Source organism: Poecilia latipinna, unplaced genomic scaffold (assembly GCF_001443285.1).
Source record: "Poecilia latipinna isolate Pla-1442-1.1 unplaced genomic scaffold, P_latipinna-1.0 Scaffold925, whole genome shotgun sequence".
NCBI lineage: Eukaryota > Metazoa > Chordata > Actinopteri > Cyprinodontiformes > Poeciliidae > Poecilia > Poecilia latipinna.
In genome coordinates this window covers 173,029-186,196 of record NW_015113541.1, presented here as the reverse complement: position 1 = coordinate 186,196, position 13,168 = coordinate 173,029, and the positions used below count along the sequence as shown (strand labels likewise).

Sequence of the window (13,168 nt, the reverse complement as noted above, 5' to 3'; positions counted from 1 at the left end):
GCTGAAGTAACAATAGCCACTACTTTAACATATTTACTCGAGTAAAAGTAGAAAGTAGTCCAACAAGTTACTCGAGTAAGAGGGGAAAAAAAAGTATTTGGTAAAAAGCTACTCAAGTGCGTAACTGATCAAATTATCAATCATTTAATATTTAAAAATTACATCAGACGGACCAAAATATAAAGTGGAAATTTTGGTATATTTAGGATGAAAATGACAATAATTCATATAATAATAAAATAACTAAATCAGGCTAAAGAAAAATTTCCAAATAAATTTTTTTCAATAAAAAAACAAAACAAAACCTCAATACATTATATATCTTCAAAATTATATAGATATAGCTTTGTGTATTTATATATATATATATATATAGATCTATCTAAATTATATACTATATATATATATATATATATATATATATATATATATATATATATATATATATATAATTTGTATACATATCTCTGGCCTCCATTACCAATTTGCATTGCTGTCTGCAGTGCCCCCTCCTGGCAGATCAGAGTACTGCATACACACAATAATAAAAAAAATAATAAAAATAATAATTATTATTATGCAGGTGAATCAACTTAAAAAAATTCATCCAACACAAGATATAATTTCACAACAAATAAAATTTATTCAATTATATATTACAAATATGTACAAGTCATGTAACAAGTAAATATTAAAATAGACATTTTTTTAGAACTATCGTTCAAAAGGCATTATGTTGAAAAAATAGGATTTGTTGTGATCTCACGTCGAAACTGTAAAAGTGTTTTTTTTTTTTTTCTCTTCTTTTTTTTCTTGGAAGCCACAACAGACTTCGATGTGCGCGAGACACAATATGGACGACACAGGAGGACGCTCTGAGGCCGCCAGAAGAAAGAGACACGATGTTGGGGTGGAAAAGAAAAAATAAAAACAAAAAGACTAAAGAGAAAGAGCTGGAACATTTCAGTTAAAACCTCACGAATTTAAAGTCCACGGTACTTTAAGATAAAGAACATCGCAACGCATGCACAGCATTAAAACCGCCAAAGTCGAGGAAACACCAGCTGCGGCGTAAAGCTCCGGATGTGGAAGGAAGGAAGAAACGTTGGAAAAGAAAGAAAAGAACAACAACAACGAACGACGAGAACATCACAGACGAAGACCGGATAAAAAAAACAAAACAAAACGACTTTGGTCCATTAAAACATCAGACAGAACGAGTTTACAATCAAAATATCTATTTTACTTTTTGTTTTTTTTACAGTTTAAAACAATAATTACATGACTATGTACAAATGCACATTTTCTTTTTTTATGTATAAAATAAGTTAAAAAATTAAGAGCACAGTCTGTACACAACGTATGAACACTTTGAAAACATTTGAAATCTTCACGGCCCGGTTCTGGTAAAAAAACAACAAAGCAAAACGAAAACCCGGCTGTAAGTGCTGCTGCGTGGCGTCGCCGTGGCGACGCCTCATATGGGGGTCAGGTCGAAGTCGTCGTTGACCTCCACCAGCGGGATGTAGAACTCGGGGATCTCGAAGATGCTGGTGGACTTGTAGGTGGCCGGGTCCAGTTCCTGCAGCTTCAGCTGCCACTCCAGGCGCTGGACGGCGTTCAGCGCCGCCGCCTCGTGCTGCTGCCGCATCAGCAGGCAGGTCTGGGGGCACAGGACCAAACGGGTCAGGACCAGACGGGTCAGGACCAGACATCAGGACCAAACGGGTCAGGACCAGACGGGTCAGGACCAGACGGGTCAGAACCAGACGGGTCAGGACCAGAAGGGTCAGGACCAAATGGGTCAGGACCAGACGGGTCAGGACCAAATGGGTCAGGACCAGACGGGTCAGGACCAGACGGGTCAGGACCAGACGGGTCAGGACCAAACGGGTCAGAACCGGGTCAGAGCCAAATGGATCAGAACCAGGTCTGAGAAACAAACCTGGTTTGGTTTCTTCCCTACGCTCAAACTTTGACCCTAAACTGATCGCTAAGGGCAACAAACTGCTGCAAACTGCTGCAAACTGCTGCAAACTGCCGCAAACTGCCGCAAACTGCTCCACCTCTATTAAACAGAAAACTTAATAAAATAGAAACTTTGGGATTCAAAGTGAAAATCAATCAGGACTATTGATACGTGACTATATGTAATTTATTGGAAATTTATAGAAAAAAATTAAAAATATCTGAAAACTTCGAGATAAAAGAAAGAAGAGAAAGAAGGAAAGAAATGTCGACTTCCTTCAGTCTGACCTTTGACCTTTCAGTTTTAATCAATCATTCAGTGAATAACATGAAACCTGCAGCCCCTTATTGATCGCTGATCAATAAAAACCTTCATCAATCACCCACCCTTCCTCTGAAAAACATCCAAGATAAAAACCAGATCCATGAGCTTTTATTTTGAAAGTCTGACCTTGAGCTTGTCGAACTTGTCATCGACGTCCTGCAGCCAGGACATGAACTGCCGGGCGTTGAACCGATCCCTCACCGACGTTTTCCCGTCGTCACCCTGGCAACGAAAACCCGACAGGTTCAAACCCAGAGCAGCAGGACAGAGGTCAGAGGTCAGAGCGAGGCTCACCTGGATGTCCTGAGGCATGTTGTACACCTCGGCGTCCAGCAGGACGGTGCAGGCGCTGAACGGCAGCGTCTGGTTGGCTAGTGTTCTGGCGGCCCGGTAGTGGACCCGCAGCACTTCCTGCTCGTTGGAGACGATCAGCTTCTCCTGAAATGAGAGGGGCCAAGGGTCAGCTGGGGGTCAGCTGGGGGTCGTCAGGTCAACCCGGGTTACATTAATAAAGATGAAATAAAAAACGTACGCGCTCGATGCTGTGCTGCAGCCGCAGCTTCATACGGACGACTTCCTGCTGCTTGAACATTTCCTTCAGCGGCTCAGGAAGCGAAGGGGGCGGAGTTATCTGGAAAATACGATTATTAATTATTGATTTATATTATTATTTAAACACATTTAGAGAGAAAACTGATAAATTATTCAGTTTAATGCAAAGGAAAAACAAGAGGAACAAAAAAAAGGAAGGAAAAAGCTGCATGATTATAAAATGAAAACAATAAACATGATGCTGCCACCACCGTGCTTCAGAGTCAGACAATAAAACGCAGATCGACTCCAAGTAGTGGCTCTGGATTTTATCAAGAGATATCAAAGCACAGAGGGATTAAAATGCACACCGCACTTTTCAGATTTTGATAAAGAAGCAAAGGAAAGGAGGAAGGAAAGAAGAAAAGACAGAAGGAAAGGAGGGAGGTAGGGAAGTAGGAAGGAAAGAAAGGAAGGAGCAAAGAAAGGAAGAAGAGAAAAAAGAAAGAAAGGAAGGAAGGAAGGGAGGGAGGGAAGAAAGAAGAAAAGAAGGAAGGAATAAAGAAAGGAAGAGATGTCACATGTCAGTGAGTCCTGCGGTTCTGTTGCGGTTCTGTGTGATCCGTTCGGACTCACGGTGGGGATGCAGAGCTTGCTGAGCGGGTTCCCGTCCAGCAGGTACGACCCGTTGAACGTCACGTACTCGTCGTAGTATTGCGGCGGCTGCGGCGTCACGTTGCACAGCACCTTGCGCTTCTCCTCGATCTTCCTGCGGATGTGCAGGAACTCGTAGTACGGGTTGGCCCGCTCCGTCTGGTACGGCTCAATCTCCTCCAGCTTCACCGCGTCCACGATGGCCGCCAGCGACTGCTGGCACCTCTCTCTCTCCTGCTGGGCGGCTGAGCTCAGCGGCGACGCCGCCGGCCTCGGCATCTTCCTCTTGCGTGGGTGCGGGACGTGGATGTCTGCGTCTTCGTCCGCCGGTCGGGCTTTCAGCTTCGCTCCGGAGGAGTCGGAGTCTCGGTCGGCGGACTGCGGCGAGCAGCTGCCCGAGGCGCTGCCGCTGTCTGTCTGCGGCGCCGACTGGACCGACCTCGGGCTCTGCTCTTCGGCCACCGACGTCTCCGTCTTTTCGTCCGCCGGCGTAGCGTCCATCGGCTCGGGCGGCGTCTCCATGTTGGCGTCAGCCGCGCTTCCGTCCAGGGGAGAGCTCTCTGCTGCGGCACTGCTCTCTGAGCCCTGATGAGCGTCGCTCGGCTCCTCTCTGGGGTCAGGGGTCACGGAGGACGCCGCCTCCTCCATCTGGACATCAGGACAAGCGCCGGCGTCGTCAGTGGAAGGCTGGGATTTGTCTGCATCGTCTGCGGACGAGTCGTCGTCTTCTTCTTCTGCTGGAGCAGAACTGGGAATGTGCAAACTGGGTTCTGGTGGAGGACTGCACGGTGCATCCGGCGGCATTGGGTTGTCGGAACCGGCGGCCATGTTCTCCTGAGGAGGGTTCTCTGGTTGGAGGTCGGACGCCTGCTGGATCTCGGTGCTGGAAGACAGCGGCGTCTCTCTCTGATGGAAGGTCGCTGCGTCCGCGAGCACCGACGGCTCGCCGGGCGTCAGCGGCTGATCCGATTCTCCGCCAACACTTTCTCCCTGTCGCACAAACCACTCAGAATTAGCTTTTCCAGCTAACGCTCAAATTTCCTGTCAATTTTAACACATTTTAACTCAGAAACATGGCAGGTACCAACAGGCGCAGCAGGTTTTCTGGGGGGAACCTGCTTTATTAACTCACTTTGGATATTTAAAATGTCTTCCAGTTCCAGGGTTGAATGTTCATTCATACATTAGTTTATTTATCTTTAATTAACTGTTATTATGCCTCTGCCATGTTGTGACATGAAAATGGTCTCAAACAACAATATCATCAATCGCAATAATTTCTGCGACAATTTATAGTCCAGAAAATTCAACATTTTACCAATTAAATGTTGTTGTAACTCGTATTAATTCAAATTCTTCAGAGTTTTTGTAGAGGGAATAGATCTCCTCTAGCAGTCTGTATTACAGTGAGTTTGAAGAAGCCTCTGACTGAAGACACTGTTTTTCTCATGAACAGGATAGTTTTCCTAATTCCTACCTGTGACGTTTCCGTTGGACTGGTGACGTCTTTCGTTGCGGTGGGATCCGGGGAAGGAGGATCTTTCTGCTCCGCCTGACAGGCATCGCCTTGTGGAAGTGTTTGGTTTCTATTTGGAAGATCTTGCGTTGCTGACTGTCCCGCCGTGCTTCCCTCCTTTTCTCCGAGCGTCTCTGCCGGCGGGTTTGGGTTCTGGTGTCCGCTGAGGTTCTCTTCAGGTTCCGAGCTCTCCTTCGCCTTCGGCTCCTCCAACGCGGTAAGGCCACACTTGGACGGACGCTCGGCGCCGTCTCCCTCGGCAGTCGGACCGGCTTCCTCCTCCAGGACGCTCTGGAGGTGCTGGGGTTCGTGCTTCCCCGACTGAGGCGCGTCTGGAAGACTACTGCAGTCTCTGTCGTGGACGGACGGCGACCTGGCGGCTTGGATGACGAGGGAAGACTGGAGGAACGCCTGCTGGGAGTCGAAGGTCTCCAGGTTCATGTCCGAGTCGTACTCCGTGTGTCTGGGAGTCAACGTCGTGGCCTGGAACGACTCCTCTGAGCTCGCCACGGACACCAGGGACACGGAGCGGGACATGAGGCCGCCGCGGTCGCCCTCGGGTCGTGGCGACCTGCTCAGGCAGTTTTCCACCACGGATATGACCTTGGCGCTGAGGGACGGCGCACTCTTCCCGTCCAGAGACAGCGTCCGGTTGCCGCTGGCGTCTTTCTTCTCTCGGCCGTGGACGTCGGACGTCTCCGAGCTTTTGGAGCGCGTCAGCTCCTTGTTCAGGCAGATCTCTGGCTTCCTGTCTTTGGGTTTGGACTTCCCCGGGTCGCACAGGGGCCGCTGCTTGAGCCTCTCCCGCTCCTTCTGCTTGAGCTTTTCCAGATGTTTCCGATGCCACAGCTCGATCTCCTGGTCCTTCATGCTCAGCATTCGCTCGAAGCTGGTCTGCATCAGGTCGTCGTTCACCAGCCGCTTCTCCTTCGGCTTGGCGTCCCGAGCGGCCGTCGGGGTTTTCGGTTTGCTCTTTTCTGCGTCTCCCTCGCAGGACTTGGCTTTGCCGATGCGGGCCTGCTGGGAGCGCTCTTTGTGCCGCTCTTTGTCCTTGTGTCTGTCGTAGTCTCGCTCCCGGTCTCGCCGGTCCCGATCCTTCTCGGGCGTCTTCGCCGCCGCCTCGTCTTTTGACTTTGCGGATGAGACCTTGCTGCTCTCGGACAGATAGCTCCTCTTGTCTTCCGGCAGCAGCTTCAGGTTGGAGCTGGACGACACGCCGCCGTCTTTCATCTTGTCCTTCTTTTTCCGGTCGCAGTCCTTCTCTTTCAGACGGTGATCCGCGGTTTTCTCCGGAGGTTTCCCTCGTCGGTCGCTGTTGGCTCGGTCTCTTTCTTTGTGATCTCCGCTTCCGTACTCCCTGTCGGACCGCTTCTCCTGCTTATCTTTACTCTTCCTGCCGTCTTCGTGCTTCTTGGCGGCGGATAAGGACTTTAGCTTCTCGTTGTCTCTGTAGCTTTTATCTCCAGGTGAGAGCGAAGAGGCGGCTGCGGATCTGTCCTTTTCCTTCCAGCGCTCCACTGAATTGTCGGAGTGCTCCGGTTTCATCTTCTTCTCCTTGTCCAGATGCGTCTTCTCCGTTTTGTCTGAATCCTTTTCTTTTCCTGGAAGCCTCTTGTCAGGTTTGTCTCGCGCCGTTTTTTCGGACGGCTCCAGCTGGTCCTGCTCGGCCGCGACGGGTTTCTCCTCCGCTTCCTCTTTCACGCCGCTGTTCTGCAGCGGCTCCTCCGGACTCCGGCCCGATCCGTGACTCTCCTCCTTCGTCCGCTCCTTCTTCACCGCCTTGTCTTTCTCCCGCTCCTCTCTCGGCCTCTTCTCCTTGCTGCCGGAGTGTTTCTCCTTCGAGTTCCTCTCATCCTTCACCGGAGAGGAGTCGGCCGCCGTCTTCTGGAGCGAGCCGGCGTCCTCTCCATCCTTTTTCCCCGCCGGCGGCTCATCCGCCTCGTCGCTTTTGAAGAAGTTCTCCTTCCAGAACTCCCTGTCGAACTCCAGGTTCCGGTGGCCGTCCTTCCTGGCCTCCTTCTGCCTGTGGCGGCTGCGCTCGGCTTCGTACTCTCGCCTGTGTTTATCCTTCTCCTTGTGTTTCAGCTTGTGCTTCTTCACCACCTTCCCGTCCAGGTCCGTCTTCCGCAGCACCGCCGCCTCGCCGCCGTCCACGTTGTTCCCTGTGACGGCGTCCTTGCAGGGGCTGGCGCGGCCATCGTCTGCGTCCACGCCGGGCTCCTTCTGGTGGTGCTTGCTCTTCTCCCTGTGCTTGCAGCCCTTGGCGCTGGAGCTTTCGCTGCAGAAGTCCGCCTCAGAGTAGTGGTTGTAGGAGCCGTCGCTGATGGACACCTTGGTGTTTTCCTGTTTCAGTGGACACTGCTTGTCTGCCAGGCTGTGGTTCAGCTTCGGAGACTTGATGGAGGACAAATGGAAGAGGTGGACGGACGAGTCGTCTTTAGGACTGAAGGACATCTTGAAGGAGTCCTCCTCGCGCCCCTTCTCGTTGCTCTCAGACACCGTTGCAAGAGAGAGAACCAAAGTCTTGCTGTTCTCCTTCCCGTCTTCTTCGTTCTCCTTGTTTTTGTTCTGGCTTTTGCTCTTCTTCTTCACCTTCCCCTTGTCCTTTTGCTCGGCGCTGTCCTTTCTCAGCCTGGCGTCCGTTTTGTGGCTCTCGGAGCTCTGCGAGCAGGTCGGGGAGTTCCTCTTCTCCGCCAGGCTCTCCATCTCGTCGCTGGACGTGTCGGAGCTGCAGTGGACGCGGGAGCTTTTCTGCTTCTTGGACTTTGAGTCGGCCTTGTTGCTCTGCTTTCCCGCCACGTGGTTCCTGTCTTTGTCCTCCTTCTCGCGCTGCCGCAGCTCCCTCCGGGGGATGTGCCTGTCGTTCAGCGCCTTGCTCAGATCCTCCTCCTCTTCCTCGTCTTTAAACTCGTACTCGTCCATGCCTGGCACGGAAGACGACGCTTTGGTGGCCGGTTTGCCGTCCGACTCCTTTTCTGTGTCGGAGTCCTCCATGTTGTCGTCCACGCTGGACGGGTTGATGGATGGCGGGTCTTCGGACTCTGCAGGGAGGAAAAGACGAGTTAAGCTGGAATAATGTTGGAAAAATTCAAAACTCAAAATGAAAGTCATATTTTCAAACAAGTCTGTAATTTTGATGATTTTTGCTTTCAGCTAATGAAGCGATAAGAAGGATTTTTATGCATGTGTACAGTTTTGTGTTTACACAGAACTTGTAGAGCATCCTGTTAATGTTTTTAGTTTTTTCATGTGAGATCTGGTATGAAGGGTTTGGGCTTGGAGCATGGCTGCATCATTTGACAAACGAAAAATAAATGAAAGAAAAAGAAATGCTGCCGTCTAATCATGAAAATCCTCCACAAGAAACTGAGTAAGCTACAAAACATAATCGCCCCAACGGCTCCAAATACATCAATGGAAAGTTTAGTGGAAGGAAAACATTTAGTAGAATTATAAATCAAAATCTATACAAGAATTTAGGGGACATGAACAAGATGTGGACTGCAGCTGCAGTTGATTGTGTAGCCAAAACAAAACCTTTATTTGTTAAAAATGACTTTTATATTAATCTTGTAATTTTCTGAGAAACTAAATGTTGGTTTTTCCATTAGCTGTGACCCATAAACACTGTAATTTACACAAATAAAGACGGCTATAAATCAGTTTTTGATGCACTGCCTCTATAGGAGTTTGACTTTTTGAAGTGAATTCTTGAAATTTGTCAAGTTTGTGGCAGAAAGTTTTTAGTTTAGTTAAAGTTGAGCAATCTTATTGCTTGACTATCGATTTCCTTAAAAGCCTCGTGTCAAGAGGACAGATAGTCTTTCTACAACATGCCAAATTAAAAAAATAAAATGTTTTATGTCTGAACAAACAGTTTAATAATGTGGGAAAACCACGATGTTCTATAAAATCCAACAAAACAGGAACCTCTCAGGCTGCTGAGCCGGTAAAGTCATTTAATTTTATCCATCTAGTACAATTTCAGCAACACTTCAAAGTGATTCATATGAGTTAGAAGGAAATGCAAAGAAAACAATACAACCAAGAGAAAGACAAAAAGGTAAGAGTAACAACCACCACAGAAAAAAGACAAAAGACGGAGAATAAAAGATGAAAATAATAAAGCGCGTCAGCTGACGGCCTCACCTGAGGAGCTGTCGTCCTGGTCGGACAGCGGCGCCTCGCCTTTCAGGAGCAGCTCCAGCTCCTGGGAGTCGGCCACATCCACCGGACGCTCGCCGCGCTTGTTGGCCTGGAAAGCGTTTCCGCCGTGACGGAGGAGGAGTTTCACGATCTGCAGGTTCACGGAAAAACAAAAACGAGACTTAAAGAGTAAATTATACTGAGGATTTCTTATGGGAAAAAGAAGAACAAAAATCATGGTACTAGACGGATTTGATGCTCAAATGTTTACATATTTCAATTCAAATATATTTAAGACATGAGGTTCATCAATAACAGAACATTTTTCACTCAACCTGCAAGCTGAAGGACGTTACGTCTGACAAGCTAATAAAGCTAATTAGCTTCACAACTATTCCTGTTAAAAAATCCAAGGGAATGTTGGTTATTTTCTGTATAAAAAACTGTATAATAATAACAATAAATCTAATTATAAATAGCATACAACATAATAAAATAATAATAATAATAATAATAATAATAAGTATCAGACTAGCCCACAAGTGAAGAAAGTTCTAAGTTATTTCTAATGTTGGGTTTGATGCTTTTTAGCGACACTAGGCAACTAAGTAATTAAAATAAGTAAATTAAAACTAGTATTAAGAAGCAATATGTATAATCATAGAAATTGCAAATTATGTGCATGTATTTTAATTGCACAACTTTGAATAAAAATAATTTTTCAAATTACAAAAAATATCACACAAATTATGATGAATAGACATTTTGTGGTATTTAGCCATAGATTATGAAAAAACAATGGTTGTTCAGAATGGTTGTTTCAAAGTCTTGTTTGAGAAATAAAACAACATATTGAGATTGAAATATGCATTTCATTCCTTAAATGCCTAGTAGTGCCATTTCGCATCATACTGAAACGTACTCTAAAAGTAGCTACAATGTTGGAACTGATCAAAAACTCCAGTGATGCTGATCTTTGTACAGGCAGACATAAATTCAGAAATCTTTTGTCTTGATGCTTAAAGGTTTTAATCTCATCATTTCGATCTGAAATCTGGTCTTCAGCCCTTCAGCTGTGGACAAACGTCCTGATTGGCTCTTACGTCTTTGTGGCCGCTGCTGGAGGCGTCGTGAAGCGGCGTGTCGTCGTCCAGACCCTGCGTGTTCACCTCTGCTCCTGCTGCTATCAGGACTTTCGCCACGTCGTAGTAACCAAGATTACAGGCTTCGTGGAGCGGAGTCCAACCTGGGGGGAGCGGGAGGAAACGTCGGACCAATCAGAAGCTGCAAATTGTTCTGCAGAAACGGCACCAGCACCGGGAGGCTTCCTGTTTGCTCTCACAGACGCCGCCTCTCGTCATCAGCAGCCATTTAGCCGTAACGACGCCGCGAAACCATTTTGTACCTGCGAAGTCTTTGACGTTGACGTCAGCTCCCAGGCTGATGAGCTCCTTGACCTGCTTGGCGTCTCCGCGGATTGCCGCCATGTGGAGCGGCGTCTCCCCGCGCTCGTTCCTCTTGTTGACTTTGTCCTTCTGGCGAGACGAGGCGCTGCTGGGGACCTTCTTCTGCACAGGCGTCGTCTGCGAGGGATGGCTGGGCGTTGAGTCTGCACACAGGAGAGAGGTGATCAGGTTTACTAGAGGCTGATAAACAGCACATTGATCACTTAAAAAAACAAAAAACAAAAAAAAACACACAGGCAGAAACAATCAGATTAATGATCAACTAATTTAATATTCGATTAATCGCTGACTGGAGTTTACAGACTCAGAAAATGTCCATTTGCTGGAAGAAAAACACATTCAGAGCAGTAAATAAGTGGAAATTGTACAAAATATATATAAATTTTGCATTTAAGATAAAAAGCTTTTGCCTGTAAATATGTTTTAGCTAAAAGTGGCATCGTTTTAGCTTCACCTGATTATTAAATGCCATAAAAAAAACATATTCACAGCAGTAATTCAGCCAAAACTAAAAATATTTATGGAAACATTTTACATTAAAAAAACAAAAACAAAACAAAAAAACCCACATTTGACGATATGTTTCAAAGGTTTTTAAAAAAATATTCATTCAGCTAAAATTCAAAGGAATGCAATGTTAGTTCATTTTAGGCAATAAAATGTTTATTTTTTATTTTAAAAAATGAAATTATTTGTTTTATTTTCATGCATTTCCAATGGCACAAAAAAAGACTCACTGATTTTATGAAAAATCTGCTATTACATAAATAAAAATCAAGATTATTGTTGTTATTGTTCCACTTATTATGTCAAATAAAAACAAAACTGACAGTATTCAGTGTTATTTTTTAAATATTTTCTCCACTGTTTGATCCACAAGAGCATCAATAAATATCTGTAAATTTAAGCATATAATTAATTGCAGTTTAGTGATAAAAATCTCGCTCTCCATGGTCCACATCGCCAACGACTCACAGCTCTGATGGAGTTTATTCAGTGTAAAATGAGATGTTCCTGTGTTAATCAGAATGTTTTGGATAATTACTGAAAGATGCAGCAGATCAGACATCTTGGCTCTTATTTCTTCTTGTTTTGAACTTTTATTTTTATTTTTCAGGTTGAGGCGTTGAATTTCGGATAATTACTCCCTCTGGTTTTGGACGCTTTGCAGCTGGAAGGAATTGGGTTTGGTTTTTGGGGGGGGTTTTCTTCACTTTTTTGTATAACTACAAGGTTATACAAAAAAAGAAAAGAAAGAGAAAAATCTGGTGCATGAGAAGAGAGGAGGGAAGGAAGGAGAAAAAATAGGGAGGAACAGAAGAAAAGAAAGAACAAAGGAAAAAGTGAAGGAAGGAAAATCGATTGCATGGGAAGGCAGGAAAGGAAGAAAGGAAAGAAAACAAAGGAAGGAAGGAAAGAAAGAAGGAAAGAAAAGGGAAAAGAAGGACGGACAGACAGATACCTGGGAAAACGGACAGATAAACATCTGAACGGACGTTTTGGTGGATTTCTCTCCTAATTGTGAATAAAATCTGGAATCGTTTATTTTCCTGAATCTCCTCCAGAAACCCGTCTCAGGAACCTGTGACTCAGCCTAACCGGATCATCCTGACTCCTTCTCGGAACCAGTAAAGATCCGACGAACAAATGATTCACAGGCGGTTCAGACGAGTGAATCACGTCGTCTGAAGTGAACGGGGGTGAAAGGTCAGCGCCACAGACCTGGACTGTTGGCCGTCATCTGCATGAGGAGAGCCATCTGCTTGCGCTCCGACAGCGGATAGCCGAACAACAGGTTGGAGGACTTGGACCTTCTGCTGCCGGCTTCCTTCTTCACCTTCTTCTTCTCTGGTCCGTCTTTATCTGCAACAGAATCAAACAAACACTTCTAAGAAAGACAAAAGCAAATCTTCATTTTCACCCCGATCAGTGAGAAGGTGAACCGTTTTTCCTCCTCCTCTCTTGTATCTGTCGAGTTCGCTGAGAAACAGATGACAAGCAAGAGGTTCGGAAAAAACAAGGTGGAAAAAATAAAACGGCATTCTCCGAGGTCAGTCAAGCGTCGACGGCGTCCCCCCCCCCGCCCGCCTGCCCCGTCTCCGATCGGTCGACTGGTGCTAAACACAGACATGCTGAGCTGTAATTGGGGCAGATGCAAGGCGAAAACACACACGTGCATGTGTGTGTGTGTGTGTGTGTGTGTGTGTGTGTGTGTGTGTGTGTGGAGTTGGAGCAGCAGCAGCAGCAGCAGGTTTTGACTCGAAGAAAATAAAAAGTGAAGTTGGACCGATCCTCCCGCTCACAACTTCTTCAAATGTTGTGCTGCAAAAATTCTCGTTTGCGCTGCGGTCATTTTCAAGATGTGAATAAATGTCTCCAGAGGTCAAAGGTCAAGCAGCCTGTCCACATTAACAAAATCAAATGAGTTTGTGCAGCAACAATGTTCCAGCTGTCAGAGATCAACCTGCACATCATTTCAGAAACAAAAACATTGATATAAATTTAACTTTGCAGCACATTTGATTGATTCGTTAAATTTTTTTGTAATACTAAAGCATAAGA

At 46.1% G+C, this 13,168-nt stretch overlaps 1 protein-coding gene and 1 long non-coding RNA gene across 3 annotated transcripts in view; one reads left to right on the top strand and one right to left on the bottom strand.

The window, feature by feature from the left end:
• Positions 1 to 620: 620 nt before the first annotated feature.
• Positions 621 to 13,168, bottom strand: part of ankrd12 (ankyrin repeat domain 12) — a 50,630-nt gene continuing 38,082 nt past the window's right edge. For both annotated transcript variants that reach the window (XM_015049083.1, XM_015049084.1), the window contains 10 exons: positions 12,329 to 12,469; positions 10,546 to 10,749; positions 10,244 to 10,386; positions 9,144 to 9,291; positions 4,956 to 8,035; positions 3,461 to 4,468; positions 2,826 to 2,924; positions 2,588 to 2,731; positions 2,420 to 2,515; positions 621 to 1,663 (listed from right to left, as the gene is read on the bottom strand). In XM_015049083.1, coding sequence (XP_014904569.1) covers positions 1,478 to 1,663; positions 2,420 to 2,515; positions 2,588 to 2,731; positions 2,826 to 2,924; positions 3,461 to 4,468; positions 4,956 to 8,035; positions 9,144 to 9,291; positions 10,244 to 10,386; positions 10,546 to 10,749; positions 12,329 to 12,469 — 5,249 coding nt within the window. In that variant the 3' untranslated portion in view covers positions 621 to 1,477. The remainder of the gene's footprint in view (positions 1,664 to 2,419; positions 2,516 to 2,587; positions 2,732 to 2,825; positions 2,925 to 3,460; positions 4,469 to 4,955; positions 8,036 to 9,143; positions 9,292 to 10,243; positions 10,387 to 10,545; positions 10,750 to 12,328; positions 12,470 to 13,168) is intronic.
• Positions 1,670 to 2,379, top strand: LOC106957665 (uncharacterized). The gene is made up of 2 exons (XR_001427004.1): positions 1,670 to 1,773; positions 1,931 to 2,379. It is a non-coding gene; the product is annotated as an uncharacterized LOC106957665 (long non-coding RNA).